A 16,497-nucleotide genomic window follows, 5' to 3' on the forward strand; every position below is an offset into this window, starting at 1 on the left:
TTGCTTCACTCTTTACTAAAAAGTTATTAGTTCTACTTGCCTTCTAAGAAGAGAACCTACCCTTTCCTTTGTCTTTTTCTACCCTTTCCTTTGTCTTTTTCTTACTATTAATGCATTTAAAGAACCTCTTATTTCCTTTGCTAGGTGTAACTCATTTTGTGCCTTAGTCTTTCTGATTTTGTCCTTACATGCTTGTGTTATTCTTTTGTACTCCTCCTTAGCCATTTGTCCACATTCCCACTTTTTGTAGGATTCCGTTTTCATTTTCAGGTCATTAAAGAGCTTCTGATGGAGCCATATTGGCCTTTTACTATTCTCCCTCTTTCCTTTGCATCGCAATAGTTGGCAGTTGTGCCTTTAATATTGTTTCCTTGAGAAATTGCCAGGTCTCCTGAACTCCTTTATCCTTTAGCATGCAGAGCTCATGGCTGGAACTGTTTATAGCAGACACCTGCAGTCTGGCAGTGCTTTGACTTTGTTTCAATCCCATCTCTCCAAAATCTCCCTGGGTTCCTCTCTTCTTTTCTCTTCCTGATAAAATTAAGGGGCTCATGATTAGTAAAGCCTGGTTTCTTAGCATGAATCTGTATTTGTTTTATTTGTACATTGCCCAGAAGCATGCTAGGCATTTTCCACAAGTAATGGGTTTGTCAGGAGAGAAGGAGCAGCACTTTTATTACTCACAACAGCACTCAGAACAGTCTGAATATGCTCAGGCTTCTGCAAACATTTAGATTGGCATGATCAGGGCTGTAACAGCCAAAAGCAAAGCCTGGTCTCTCCCATATTTGTACCATGAGATTTTTCTTACACTACTTTCCATTATGTGCTGAGGAGGGTAGCAACCCCAGGTTGAAAAGCCCTGTGGCAGGTAGAAGGAAAAGAGCAGTGCTCTACTTCCTGCATCTAGAGATGGCAGAGGCCCTGCTGCTCCCCCTTCACAGGTTGGGGCTCTGCAGCTTCAGTAGGGAGAATACAAAGCCAGATTATGGTTGTCCTCCACAGCACGTTCCCCTGCCTAGCCAAAGGATTTTTTCATGCATATCTGCTCTGAAGCCACGGCTGCTGGGACAGCAGTAATCACCACAGACTGCCTCCCCTCCCTGCCTTCTATCTCTCTCAAAGAAGAGGAAGGATAGACTTTGTGGAAATCATCAGAAACAGTTTGGTAGAAAAAGCTGTTTTTTTCTTATCTCCAGTACTTATTACATGATAGAATGTTTTTTTAGACCTGAAAAATTAATATCAACTACAATATTCTGAACTATTTCTGTGAGGCTTGGTACTTCACAGTGGGTACTGAAACATATACTGAGAGGAGAATGGATTTCACAAAATCAAATCCTCAGCCAGATCATTGCTATCAATCTCAGGAAGGCCTATGGAAACACTGCTCTGTTATCTGCTGACAATTATATAATAGACAATTTAGACTTTAGTGGAATAATTAAAGACTACTCAAAGGAAAAAGAAAATCTTGATTTCTAGCTGACATTAGTCAGTTAATGAAATCACAAAGCTGGCTCTGAGGTGTAATGAGATTTTAATAATAAATGCAATTTTTGTAAATTTTGAATGCATTACAAGAATATTACTTTTTCATTATTGAATATTTCCCTCTAGAGTAGACAGGTGGGCTATATTCTGCATTGATTTACAACCCTATGCAACCCCAGAATTTAGCATGGTATGTGTAGAATTCAAAGCATGGAAACTTTATTTAAAAAAATATCAAAGGATAGCTCTTCTGAGAAAGAGAGGTTCCTACCAGAAAGGCAAAGGATTAAAAGGACCTATGGGACAAAATTCACTGCCCGTGCAAATAGATGCAACTCCATTGAAGGCTATGGAATTGCATCCACTTGAGCCAGCGGTGAATTTGGTCCCTTGTCTTGGCCAGGCGAAATGTTCTATTTTTATATTGGGACAAAAGAAAAAATCATTTTATTATTGCACTTCAAAATTAGTTAACATTTCCCCTGATAAGTGCTACTTCTGGACGTACTGTGTATGTGTGCATATAGAAGAATATAAGTAAAACTTGTAAAAGTAATCAAAACAAAAATATTAGAGAATATAAAAATGTTTTAAACTGTTCTTCTAGATTAGAAACAGTCCATGCCCAATGTTTTGGAATGTGGAGAGATTATGCAAATTAATTCAATTCCATTTTAACACAATACACAGGTCAGAGAAGAAAATTCCTACTAAACATACACAATTAAAATTCCATTGGTGATAGCAAAACTACAATTTATAGCTCTAGGTTTCCTTCAATTACACTGCTTTACAGCCAAAATGCTTCTGAAATAAATATAGTCAAATTTTACTAATTCTGGGTCACTGAGAAGAAAAATGATGCTTAAAATTGTTGATTGGCTCTAGTTTTCAAGATATGCTATTGGGTCAGTATATACGACCATTGACTTGGGAATGGTGGAGGATAAATGAGTTATAAAGGGAAGGGATCTCAATTTAAATCAGAAATGACTAAAATACATCTTTGACTGGATCTATGAATAAATCTATGACTGGGTTTGGACAATACTTGCTTTTTAGGCAAAACAATGAATGATGCAATCTGAAGCTGGTATTGCGTCATACATGATATGAATTGCATCATGTTATTCCTAGAAGTCATGGATGATGCAATCATAACAAAGCTTACATCACTCTGCTGAACAAATTGCCCTATATCAGCTCTAGAAATCATACAGTGTCATGCTCTCTTATTTGTCAGTGTTTGATTTTGCAAAGGGACACATTTCTGTTTAGCCAAAGTGAGCAGAGATGCCTCGTACTTGTGTGAACAGTGCAGATAACTTCTGCTATGTTTGTGGTGAAGTGACTTTTGCATCACAAAAGCTCAGTATAACCACTATGGTTAAGAATGCCTATCACCTTTATTTTGGCTGCAAAATTGGGGATCAGGACAAGGGCCCCACACATATGCTGCAACACTTGTGTAACAAATCTTCGCCAGTGGATGAACAGGAAAAGGAAATCTATGCCTTTTGCAGTGCCAATGATTTGGAGAGAGCCAACAGATCATACCAGCAATTGTTACTTCTGCATGGTGCCTTCAGTTGGGAAAGGTGTGTCAAAGAAGAAAAAGTGGACTGTGCATTATCCAAACATTCCATCAGCTATACGCCCAGTACCCCACGGAGAAGGACTGCCAGTTTCTGATGCACCAGAATCATTCTCACTTGAGTCAGACGAGGAAGAGGATGAAACTTCTGGTCCTGAACCATCAATGTCACAGGACCCAGATTTTCTCCCATCCTCCTCCTCTGAACCACACCTCATAACACAAGGTGAACTGAATGACCTTGTCAGGGATTTGGAATTACCCAAGAGTAAGGCAGAGCTGTTGGGCTCCAGACTACAGCAGTGGAATCTCCTGGCAGGTGATGTTACGGTTTCCATGTTCCGTGACCGTCAAAAGGATCTTGTCCCATTCTTCTTCATGGAAGGTGATCTTGTAGCCTGCAACAACATCCATGGTGTGATGGCAGCCCTCAACATCGTTCACGATCCAGATGAGTGGAGACTGTTCATTGATTCATCGAAGACGAGTCTTAAAGCTGTTTTACTGCATAATGGCAATGTTTTGCCATCAATTCCAGTTGGTCATGCAGTCCATATGAAGGAAACTTATGACAACATGAAACAACTTTTGTGGTGCATAAACTGTGACCAACATCAGTGGCAGCTTTGTGGCGATTTGAAGGTTGTTGCTCTCTTGCTTGGTCTGCAGACTGGATACACAAAGTACTGCTGTTTTCTCTGCAAATGGGATAGTCGTGTAAGAGATTCCCACTACATCAAGAAAGATTGGCCACTCCAACAGTCATTGGAGCCTGGGAGGAAAAGTGTTCAGCATCCACTACTTGTTGAATCAAGGAAGATTTTGTTACCACCCTTACACATCAAGCTGAGTCTGATGAAGAACTTTGTCAAGGCCATTGACAAAACACAAGCAGCTTTCAAGTACCTCCATGGAAAATTTCCAAGGTTAAGTGAAGCTAAGATAAAGGTCCTCAGATTTGTTAGTCCTCAGATTCGTGAACTTCTTCGAGATGATGCATTTGACCATGCACTGCGTGGCAAGGAAAAGACAGAATGGAAAGCCTTCCAGTTAGTGGCAATAAATTTTCTCGGAAACAACAAAGCAGACAACTACAGGTTGTTGGTGGAAAACCTCCTCAAGGCATACAAAAGCCTTGGTTGCAACATGTCACTAAAGATACATTTTTTGCACTCTCATCTAGATTTTTTTCCACCGAACTGCGGAGCAGTGAGCGACGAGCACGGCAAGCGATTTCACCAGGACATTGCAACAATGGAGAAATGCTATCAGGGCAAATGGAGCCCATCAATGCTTGCAGACTATTGCTGGACAGTGACAAGAGATGCTCCATTTAATGAATGCAAGAGACAAGCCAAGAAGCGCCGAGTAGACACTGAATAGGACTAAACTATGTACATAATAGTTTTTTGCCTTTTGTTTCATAATAAATTTTATTTATGTAACCCTTTTGCTGATTTTTAAAGTGTTACATAAACAGGACAGGTGAAATATTATCATGTAAAGCAACCATAAACACATGAAAAGACCTAGGTTTACAATTTATGATTAAAACTCTACTATCTACACAATATACATAGACATAAAATGTAAAAACTTAAATATCTTAGAAACAGTAGCCAATCAGTTGTTTTAATTGTCATATTTGAATTCAGCACATCAAAATACACAATAAATAGCACATTTTATCTCTGAAGCAGACGACTTCTCAAAAATTGTAGACCAGTGTTATGGTTACCCAGAGAAAGAAAGAAAAGTCAAGAAAAAGAAGCCTGATTCTAAAATGTAAAAGCAATAAACTGCCCACATTAGAATTGCTTATAGACTGATGATTCCGGAGTCTTCTGATCTCAAATGCTGGGAAACAAACCCTTGAGGATAAGGGATGATAGATTATTACCAGTTATTAGTAGTATTATTATTACTAGTTAGAGCAATGTGTGATCTAGATTCAGCAAAAGTATTTGTAATTTATGTTTCAAGTGGCTGTACCGGGTTTGGTTCAATCTGTAAAGTGTCATTCCTAGTTTGCTGTTCTTCAGACCATAAATGAGCAACTAAGCTCTCTTCTGCTGGCCATCATAGGCCTGAAAGGATAATGTGATTAAATCATGGCTATAGGCCACGGGGAAACAAGGAAGTACTGATGTAACCAGATCTGGTGCATCAGTAAGAGGTGTTTAGCCATCTAACAACATTAACTGTGTTTCCTCCATTCTAGCTGCAGCCCATTGGAATCATTCCAAGTCTTTTGTTAAATATTATTGGAGACAAACAGACAGTGATAAATATCAGCTTGCTGCAGCAAATTCCAGATAACAGAAAGGGTTATATCCCTCCCTCATGTACACATAAAGGGGAGGATTTATTATTCCACACATGAGAAAAACAGATTAGTGTTGATTGTGATAATCAGGAATTCTGTTTTTATAACAACTGATTTATCATTTCTGTTTCCTGATATGCTGACACTTTCTTTTACATTTGTCTTTTATGTTTATTCATTTAGCTGGTTATTTAAAATATATTTTTTGTTAGAGGTTTGTCTTATAGGGGCAGGTTTCCTTCCCAAGTACCAGCTGCAGACAACAAAAGAAGAATCCTCTTCTACTTTAGATCATATATAGTTCAATTGGGCCAAATTCTGGGTTTAAATCTGGAGTACTTCCACTGAAGTCAATAAGGTTATTCTGGATTTTTATACTGAGTGGTAACGGAGCAGGCCTGTTGTGTTTATAACGTTTACATTTAACAATACTGAAGATTTGTTCGACTTTGGTGGAATTTTACAAAAATATGATATTACAGTTTTATAGCACCTTTCATCTACAAAGACTGCAGAATGCTTATAGCAGGTGGACCACTGTACCTGTCCAGACTCATTGTAAGGTTGGGCCATAGGGCTTGAGCCTGCATGGTGCTGAGTATTGGGAAAAACAACAAGGAGTCTGGTGGCACCTTAAAGACTTAACAGATTTATTTGGGCATAAGCTTTCGTGAGTAAAAACCTCACTTCTTCAGATGCATAGGGAGTATTGGGAGTATTCTGCACCTTGCAGGACTACTGGGCGTTTACAATTTGCTCCTGCTCACTTTAAAGTCAAGGGTAAAACTCCCAAACATTTCACTGGGAGCTAATCTGACCCCTACATAGAGGGATTTTTTCATCCACTGCTAAATTGCAGACACCTCTGGAGTGAAATGCTGTTAGTGGATATTTTATTTTTTATCTAATAATGTTTACGGCATAACATGGTCTCCCTGTTTTTTACCCATCCACAGAGATGTTTAGCCAGAAACATGCTGATTAAATACATTAGTTGGCAGTAGCAATCCCTTAGCACGCGCGGCTGGGAAGACGCCCGAGGCGCGAGCGCTCAGCCCCTGGCACTGACTGTAGCCAGAGGGCGCTGCCCACGCAGCTAGACAGCGGCACAAGAGCCCAGATGAGGGCAAAAGTTTCATGGCGCGGCTGCGCATGCTCGGATGTTTCGGACATGCGCACTAGCCGCAAAGGCCTACCGGTGGCGGGCTGGTTCTGCCTCGCGACCGCTCTCCTGGTGCCAGCAGGGCCGCGCCTGAGCAGCTGGCCCCAGCCTGCCCTCGCTCCCGGACTCCGCCTCCCGGCTCCCGTCCAGCAGCAGCTCGAACTCCCTCCCCTGCGGCTGTATCGCCTGCTCCCCGCCCCGCTCCATTGTCCCAGCGCCATGTGACCAGCCGCGGTTACAAAGCACTTTTTCTCCTTAGTCATCGCCCCCCGGAGCGCGGAGCCGAGACCGCCGCCGGCAGCGGCAATCGCAGCCCGCCCCAGCCGCCGCCAGCACACACAGCCCGCCGGCTCCTCCTGCCCCGGCCGCCCGGAGCCCCCTCGCAAGCAGTCGCTGCCGGCTCCGAGTCCTTAGAGCCGGGCCGCTGGCGCCCGCGGGAACCTGCCGACCCCAGCGAAGGAGACAGGCGGGCGGAGTGCGGGCTCCCATGGGGACTGACAGCGGCAGAGCCAGGATCCTCCTGGACCACGCGGCCACTCTCAACCTGCAGACGGGCAACCTGCTCAACTGGGGCCGGCTGCGCAAGAAGTGCCCGTCCACCCCCAGCGAGGAGGTGAGAGGCTGCCCCCGGCCGGCCTAAAGTCTCCCGGCCGCCGGCCAGGCACAGGCTGCGGCTCTGGGCGGGTGGGGAAGTGTCTGTGAAATACCCCCCTCGCCCGCACGGAGAGGAGGTGACTGGGGTATGAAGCCGCTGCCACCCCTCTCCACTAGGGTTTGAGGAGTGGCAGTCACTGGGGTAGAGGTGCTGCGAGCAGTCACTTCCGGGGAGGAGGGGGGATGACTCACCTTCTGTAGCTTTAGGATCGGGGCTCTAGCCTCGGATGGCTCAAGTCCCTGCTCTGCTTGATGCAGAGCAGAGTCTTCATACCACATCACCCTGGCTAAGGCCGGAGGAGGGACTGGAACCTGGGTCTCTCCCATCCCAGGTGCTTAGCTTACAAGCTGGTAACAGACATCCAGGCACAGCTCCCTTTGGTGAAAATGTTCCAAAGGTTTCAGAATTTTTGAATAAAACAGTTGCTGCAGAAAGGAATTGTTGCCCTCTGAACAGCTCTAATAATTGCTAAGGTAGGGCTAAATTCGGCTACCTTTCTTGTACCAGTACCCCATACCTCATCAGGAGCTAATTATTGACAGAGGAAGGAGTACTTACCTGAGTAAAGTAGTAGGATTTGGTTCCTCTTTACCAACCAAGGACACTAGACTCCTGAATAAGTGAGTGAACCTGAGTGGACTTGTAGTTGCCTAGGTTAGTTTTGAATTTGGTCTATTGTGGATATTAGCTTATGGTACATACAATGCAGCAAATACTCACTGAGAGCATTGCACCTTAAGGGGCATAGTAATAGCCTCCCACAGGAATTTGGCTTGGCAGGATTTACTGCAGGGAGTGTTGGTGCTGAAGGCTCAGTCATAGAGCCCATGGGCTTGCTACTGTGGAAATGTGTGGGTCCTTAGGGTTTGGCACACTAAAAGGGTCACTCCCAGGAGACTGGTTTCAGGCTGGGAGACCAAACTCTGTGACTCCATGACAATCCATCTACTATAAAAAAATGTGCCACCATGTTGTGTTCTGGTCTTGCCTGTGATGTGCCTCATGATTGTGCTATGGAATCCTATTACAGCTCTGGTCTTTACTGATATGGATCAAAGAGTATCCAGCCTTGCTCTAATATCTGTTTCAAGAAAGAAGACTCTTTCTAATAAGAGCCATAGTGAAACATGGTTCTCTGGAAAGGTGCTAATGGATTTTAAAATGTGTATAAAGGGGCTCAAGCAACAACACTGGAATTCACACAGGGAGTAGTTTTAATTGTATATTTTTGGCTATAAAGTAAATAGGACCATTCCTTTGTGCCTTGTGCATTATAAGATGATGCAATAGTGCACAGTATGATGATGGTGATAGCTCTTAAGAAACTTTGATGTGTGTTTTAGTCTTGAGACTCCTCTTAATATTACAATCATTGCTGTGCTCTTCGAAGACTAGAAGCTTATGACACTTGTTAAAATTTTGAACACTCTTCAGACTATTTTAAAGCTGTTGTATGCCATGTCTCTCCAGGGCTATTACCTTTGGTGGTATTTATTTGGCACCAAACTAATCCCATTAGATTACTGTGGGAATGCCACCCTTTTGAGGTGGTGTGCATAGCGCCATGGGTTTTAGATCTTATCTATGCTATGAAATACATTAAAATTATCTCAGCATTATCACAAGAAATAGTAGTGGTAGCAGCTATCTAGCAATTTGAGACTTGTTCAGTAACTACAGGGATTGTGATTTTTAGAATAGTTATATGAAAGCAGCATTGGCACCTTAATTGAACTAAAGTGTTATTTTTCATAACTATTAAGATGAGGTAGAATGGAGTAGACTTACGGATAAATGCTGAAAAGGGTGATTGGCTGGCACAGACTGTGGGTAATGAGATTATGAAACATTTATTTTTAAAGTTAGTGACTAATTTAGTTGTTGCTGTATGACACCTGTTCAGTGGCCTCGATGAAGTGAGTCCGAGGTCTCAGACCAATTCCTAGTGGACAAGTTTCTGCATCACAGATGGCATGCTTGTTGTCAGTCTCAATAGAAAGCTTTAAGAACTGAATAAGCATAGAGATCAAATGATCTTCTCATTCCAGGAGTGAGCCCTCCAGAAAAGAAATTAGCTTGGGGGGAGTTTGTATAGCTGCTGCCCTGGTTGTACCTAGTCTGTGGATAAAGCCCAGGTAATGCGGAACTGACACCAAAAAAGGGGACCCAGTTCATTGAAGTTGTAAACTAACATTGCTATTGGGTCAACTTAAGCCAAAGAGTTTGCTTTTATCAACAACATTTTACATAACCTGTGGTTAGATAAAGGTTACTATTAATTCCTGAGAGAGAAAATATTTTTACTTTAGTTTATAAGAATTAACTGTTCCAGGTGACTGAAATCCAAAAAAATGAACAAACAACATTAACTGTGGAAAATTAAGTTAAATTTTAACAATGCTACTTTAATATTCAAAGGTGTTTATTGATTCGGATAAGAATTTGACCCAGGTTTTACAAAATGTGAGTCTCAAGTTATGACCTGAGGAGCCCAACTTTAAGAACCCGCTTACAAAGATGATGGCCAAAGTAAACAAAACATGGTATATTTCTATATTTCTTGGATAAAATGTTTTTTCTTAATCCCAATTTTATTTGGTGGATGTGAGAAGGTGGAAGAGGTGTTAATGAGCAATATTTATAATGTACACCTTCAGCAGTACGTTTTCTTCGCCTGAAGTAAATGGATCCTGGGTCACTCCCCTGAGTTGTGCCCGAACAGTCTCAATGCAGCCTCATCTCTTTTGTAATCGCCCGGAGGCATTAATTCCTATCTATTGAGACTTGTGTGCAGTCTACCTAGTGCAGAATTTTTATCCTTTCTTTACTATTTCAGATGGTTATAAAATAATCTTTAGACTCTAACATTCACAAATATTCTTGTCTCTTATATTAAACTTTTACATTTGTGGATACCCACTTATACTTTTGGGGCCTGTGTTGGAGTTATTATTTATGCAGGGTATTATCACAACACTGATTTAACCATAAATTCCTTTATTAAATCCAAAGAACAAATGGTATTTATACAATTGCTCTAAACAGCCTAAATAATAAGCTATTTATTACATGCAAACAGTAACAACACTTACAAGTATTTAATCAAATTACTTACAAACAGGCTAAGCCCAGGGGTTCTTAAATCCATATTGATTGGCTCCAACTTTGTCTGGCAGGTACATTTCTACCCCAGTAGAAAGCGACCCGATGTAACAGGAATTCAGATATAACGCGGTAAAGATCTTTCCAAATATTAATGATCTTTCCAAATACTGTTTGTACCGTTAGTTAACTATTGTAAAGCGCTTTGGATAAGAGCGCTTAATTAAAAAAAAAAATGTAAAAAAGCGTTGGGGTGCGGGGTCTGGCCAGGACTTATGTTGCGGGAGGGGGCTCAGGGTTGGGGTGTGGAGTGCTTGCCTGGGGCAGCCCCCATTTGGTGCGAGGTGTGCAGGTGGGAATGTGGAGGCGGGGGTGCAGGTGTTAGGGAGGGCAGGGAGCTGGGAGTGTGTGGGGGGGGGTGCAGGAGTCAGGACAGGGGACTGGGGATGTGGGCTGGGGTCGTGGAGGTGCTCCCAGCCCCCTGCCCTGAGTGTCTCAAGGCAGGGAGCTGGGGGGGGGGGTAATGTGCAGGGGGAGTGCAGGGGCCCCTCCTTTGCTCTGTCCTGCTCCGATTCCACCCCCTTCCCCAAGGCCCCACCCTTGCCTCTTCCTGCCTCCTCTCCCGACTGCACTGTGGACCCGCTCCTCCCCCTCCTTCCCCGAGTGACCTGAGTGCCGGCAAACAGCTGTTTGGTGGTGGGGGAAGCGCTGAGGGGAGGGGTGGAAAGAGGTAGAGGAGCTTGGCTGCTGTTGGGGGCGGAGCCTGCAGCAGGAGCCCCAGGAGCCGGCAGGACCAAGCTTCTGGCCCTGAGACCCAGTGCCAGGGCACCCTGTGTTTCACTGTAAATCCGCTTCTGCAGTGAACCCTTTAAGAGTTTACTTTTTTATACCCTTCAATAAACAAGTGAAGTCATTGCCAATTATTGGACCTTAACTAAGGTCAGATGAAGCAGTGTTTTATAATACATGAAACCAATTATTGCACCTGGTACCCAGTCAACCATTATTTTATTTCTGTTACTTCAGTCCAAACCTTAAATAAGTTAACACTGGTATTTAGAAGGGTTACTACAAGTTTAACACCACAACTCTTTCTCATGATGGCTTTCTATTTGGTCACATGCTTTAGGCCTATTGCTCATGCTAATATCCCAACTCAATTTAAAATCATCATTCATCCAAATCTATTGTAGGCCTTTTTTCCTAAACCCTGGCTATTCAAGCATGCAACTGTTGGTAAGATTGGGCTCTTTGTGTTTGAGTAAGTTGCCCTGGGAGACAGGAAGCAAATTGTTCATAGAATGGTAATAAATGTATGAGTATCCATACAGATTTAAAAATAACCGAAAAAAAAAATAGGGCAATGGCTTACAAATCAGTTGTGTACTGTATATGTCCGATTACTGTCTTTCCAGCTCTCCACAGAATAACTGGCCCCATAGAACATTCTTGTTTAGTAATGTGTTTACTAAAGCAAAGCCTGCAGTATAAAATAATGTGTAGTAATGATATAATATGATCCGTGTAGTTGTATGATCACAATCCTAATAAGTTCAATTCTGCATCTGTGACCTCAGAGAAAGTGTTACTGAAAGATAGGATCCTAATTCTAGTCTCTTTGGTGATAGATGATCTGGGGGCACTGACAGTACAAAAAAATAAATAAAAAATGTAGTTAGTAAACGCTAGAAGAGAGGAAGAAGACACTTCCTTTGAGGAGATGGACACCTAATGAATGGTTTATGACTGTTCTTGAAGCTGTGATTCCAGTGTTAAGATATAATGCTCTTCTAATGTCTGATTAAATTGTTACCTTACACAAGATTTTTATTGTCTTAGAGGAAGATGCTCTTTCTTTGCTGAAAGATTGAGATTTCAGGAGTGCTTTTAGGTGAAGGCAGTACTGACCTGAGAAGTTTATGAAGTGCAGTACCCTCCACTACTGACCAACTCTTGGTAAAAGAGGAGTGAGAATAGGATATATATAAGCAGAACCGAACTAATTTGTACAAGCAACAAATAGTACTTTGAAGTAAAAATCTTTTCTGTGCCTTTGTGGATAGCATCCTTGGCTCTTTTCTCTCAATCAGCTCCTGTAACTTTCATATAAAGTTCATATAAACCTGTTTTGCCTGTGCAATTGTGGCATAACTCTTAAAAATGAATTAATAATATAATGAAATGTTATTTTATAGCTACGCGACTGCATTCAAAAAACGCTGAATGAATGGAGCTCAAAGATCAACCTCGATCTAAACCAGGTGAGGGGTCTACAGTTTCTTTGCAAATAGAATTTAACTGATCAAATATTTTCCCTTTGTCACAGCTTGGTTTGATACTTGTGAAATTAAATAGGTTACTGGAAAGACAAATATTGCTTTTGATAGTTTAATCTATGTTGTTCAACAGAAATAAGACTTAATCAGCATAAATTCCTGGCTAATAAACAAGATTTGTCATGACATACTGGGGCAAATCTCAGATAGTATAGCTCATCTTGAAAATGAATTGCAGCACCTGTATATGCAAACATGGTGGAGTTTGAGTTATAGATCTGTTTTGTAAGATCATGCAGACTAAACAATTAGGCCTGGCCACTATTTGTAAGGGAGTTCTCTCTAAGTGAAATGTTAGAATACTACAGATGTAGTTGATCTATTAAGTTTCAGTAAGTTTTAACTGTATGGAAAGTTTCCCAGTATTTTGTTTCCCAAAACATGGTCTAGCACCTGGTGCACAGTTGTTTTAAAGGATTTATTTTTAAGTTAAAGTTAATTTTAATTTTAAGTAATAAAATAATTAATTTACTAGTGAACTCTCAGAAACTTCATGTTCCAAGGAAGTTCTGTAAATTGCCGGGGATATGTTGCATTTGTTGCTTTAAGTTCAAAGCTCAGATAAACCGTAACTGTGGAACCATACGTAAGGCTTCCAAAATATTTTATTTCTAATTTTTCTTCTGGGGATTTTGCTCTTGGCTCCCTCTCCCTTGACTTGAGGACGGCAGCATGGTAGGTGAAGGGATGATGTCCCCCGATGACAGTTAGACATGTTCTTGTAGCTTAGCTCAGCGTTATGGGAGGAGAGAAGAGAATCTTGGCCAGTTGGCTGCTGCATGAGCCTGCAGCCCTGTATGTGTGAGCTTCTCCTATGGTTAGCTTCATATTAAAGACCCCTGTGGGAGCTGAAAGAACATGGATGGCTTTTAAGAAGCCATATGCTACTTTACTAACAGCCTCAAAAGTACATCTGTATTTGAGGGCAGAGATAGACCTTGTCATGTAACTCTGGCTTGGTCTACATTTAAATTAGGTCGACCCAGCTATGGAACCCAACCCTCAGGGCAGATGTGGCTGTGCTGATGGAAGATTTCTTCTGTCAACTTAGCTACTACCACTCAGAGAGGTGGATTACCTAGAGCAATGGGAAAAACAGTGGTTCTCAACCAATTTACCATAGCGGGATGCATCCAATACTACCTGTCTGGCTCTGAGGATGTCACATGAGCTGCAGCTGTGTGCTGATTGGGCTGCAGGTTGAAAACCACTGGAAAAAAACCCATTCAGTTGCTATAGAAAACATCTACATTAAGGTGCTACAACAGAACAGCCGCAGTGCTGTAGCAGTGTTGCTGGAGTGCCTGTACTGTAGATGTGGCCTTTCTCTTACCTGTTACCCACTCCTTCTCTGCTCTGGTGTTGGAGTAGGCTGGGCCCCTCTAAAGTGTGGAAGCACTAAGTTACTTCCTTTATTGTATTTTATGCTGATTTTTTTTTTTTTTTTTTTTTGATCCTGGTATAAGGCTTTTGTTGTAACAGTTAATGCATTCTTCAGAGGATTATTAACTTTCTAATATTGACAAACTGCTCCTAAATGTTATGTATTTACTTCAGGAAATGCCAGATGTCCTGGAATGTAATGTAGATCAGGCAATGGAAAAGATAAATCCTGAAGAAAGGGAAGAATTGAAAGTGTCAGGTAAGGAATGAAAAGATGTACTCTTGCTTTGCAGAATATACTTTAAATTTAGGGAACTTAAAAGAACTAAATAGCTTTGCTCTGGCTAGCAGGCTTGTTCACTTGGGTTTTATAGCAGGATCTGTTCAGTGGGAGCAGGGCTTGTGTCTTAAGTTTCTTCATGAATATTAATTAAATAGAGAAGCGTGTTTCTGGGATGGGATGAGGAGGAAAAGAAATTCTGGAAAAGGACATACTGAGTAACCTGATGAGACATCATGTGCCCTACTGTTCAAATGTGATTGAGAGTATGTCTGCACAGGATAAGAAAAACAATGGGTGGCCCAGGTCAGCTGACTTGGGCTTGTGGAGCTTGGGTTCTGTGTCTGAAAAATTGCTGTGTAGAGGTTCAGGCTCGGACTGGAGCCTAAGCTCAGGGTCCCTGAGAGGGTGGAGGATCTGAAAGCTTGGGTTCCCACCCAACATCTACACAGCAATTTTTAGTCCCCCGAGCTCAAGCCCTGCAAGTGACCCAGGCCAGCTGCAGCCATGCTCCAGGGCTTTTTATCCCCATGTAGATATACTGTGAGAGTCAAAATACTAGAATTCCATTCCCATCTTTTTGACTCACTTTGGTCAAGTCATTTTATTTCTCTGTCTCAGGCAGGTCATGTCTACTTGGGCAAATTGTATTGATTTAACAAAATTGGTTTAGAAATGGATTTAGTTAATGGGTGAATTCTCCTGATAAACACCCTTAGGCTGGTGAGATTTGCATTCATGTAACTAAATTGATATAGGGTATGTGGGATAGCACTGCTCCAGCAATCCTTAGCTGCTGGAACAGTCTTTGGGTCTGTTGCTGCAAGGGGCTGGTATACATGTAGCTTGAGCAGCAGTTGAACTAAATCCTTAGGTCTGGTCTGTGCTAGGAAGTTAGGTTGGTATGACTCTTGCTCAGGGGTGTGAAATGATGCAGTGCAGACAGTGCTAGGTCGATGGGAGAATTCTGTCTCTTGTGGTGGTGGAGTACCTACTCTGATGGGAGACCTCCACCTTCCCCCACCCAGGTGGGGTAGGTAATGTCTTCACTGAGGAGCTGCAGAGGTTTATATGTAGACATACTCTTAGTTTTTAACAAAACTGAGGCTTGGTCTACCCTACAGAGTTAGGGTGACATAAGGCAGCTTATGTCTACCTAATTATGTCAGTGTCTAGAATGCTGCTTCTGCTGAAGTAAGTGGCCTGCTACACTGACATCATAACTTCACCTCCACAAGAGATGTAGTGTTTATGTGGATATAGTTAGGGTGACGCAGTGTCCCTGTTGAGGCTGCTGTCACTCACGTCGGGGGTTGGCTGTCATTCTTCTCAGTTTCATGGCTGCTATTCTCTCTACTCTGGGAGGGGGAAGAGACTCACAGCTGGAGCCCTGAAATTGACAAGAATGTTAATTTCACTGCTGGTAGGCTCTCTGTTGTGAAATTGAGCCTGGTACCATGCTCACAGCTGCCCCTCCCTCAGCTATCAGCCCAGTGCCAGATTCTCAGCTGGATCCCCATCCCAGACTGATAGCTTGAGCTGTGAGCCCAGCCTGGGGATCAATTTCAAAGCAGGAAGCCTATCAGCAATGAAATTGACATTCTTGTTAATTTCAGGGCTCTGGCTGGGAGCCCCTGCTGCTTTGATCTGAGGCAGCCATGAAATTGCAAGAATGTAAATTTCACTTTTTGGCAGGCTCCATGCTGCGAAATTGAGCCTCAGCCAGGCTCACAGTGCTGGCTGTCACCTCAAGGTAGGTGGGGGGCTCCAGCTATGAACCCCACACTCAGCTGTCAGTGTACTGCAATGCCCCACTTCAGTTGGTGCAGGTGCTCCTGGTAAGGATGTGCACTGCCGGCAGAAGGAGGGTTGTGTGGACACCAACAGCTGATTGAATTACCGCGGTGGTTGTTGGTTGACCTAAATTAAGCCAACCTAATTTTTGTAGTGTAGACAAGCCCTACACTAAATCAAAGGAAGGCACTCTTAGACCAGTTTGAGAGCTCATACCAGTGAGTTTCATTGACTTAATTAAATCCGTTTCTAAATGGATTTAGTTAAATTGGTGCTCAAACTGTATAAGCTAGTTCTTAAGGAAGCTTTGAGGCTTCCCTACATTGCGTTGGGGATGAAGTGGCTCCTGGCATCTCTGAGAATTATTG

At 42.5% G+C, this 16,497-nt stretch overlaps 2 protein-coding genes across 3 annotated transcripts in view; one reads left to right on the forward strand and one right to left on the reverse strand.

Annotated features, from left to right (window-relative positions):
* The window catches only part of LOC128841697 (very-long-chain enoyl-CoA reductase-like), a 62,284-nt gene extending 54,603 nt beyond the window's left edge, over window positions 1–7,681 (reverse strand). The window contains exon 1 of the mRNA XM_054037005.1: window positions 7,426–7,681. Within this exon, the coding sequence (XP_053892980.1) occupies window positions 7,426–7,560 (135 nt within the window). The 5' untranslated portion in view covers window positions 7,561–7,681. The remainder of the gene's footprint in view (window positions 1–7,425) is intronic.
* GCLM (glutamate-cysteine ligase modifier subunit) overlaps window positions 1–16,497 on the forward strand; it is a 33,818-nt gene that overhangs the window by 980 nt on the left and 16,341 nt on the right. Inside the window, exons 2-4 of one of the 2 annotated variants that reach the window (XM_054037007.1) lie at window positions 6,839–7,192; window positions 12,532–12,597; window positions 14,230–14,314. In XM_054037007.1, the coding sequence (XP_053892982.1) occupies window positions 7,067–7,192; window positions 12,532–12,597; window positions 14,230–14,314 (277 nt within the window). In that variant the 5' untranslated portion in view covers window positions 6,839–7,066. Of the gene's footprint in view, window positions 1–6,659; window positions 7,193–12,531; window positions 12,598–14,229; window positions 14,315–16,497 lie in introns of those variants that run through there. The other variant, XM_054037006.1, reaches the window with a different exon arrangement.

This window comes from Malaclemys terrapin, chromosome 8 (assembly GCF_027887155.1).
Source record: "Malaclemys terrapin pileata isolate rMalTer1 chromosome 8, rMalTer1.hap1, whole genome shotgun sequence".
NCBI classification, from domain to species: domain Eukaryota; kingdom Metazoa; phylum Chordata; order Testudines; family Emydidae; genus Malaclemys; species Malaclemys terrapin.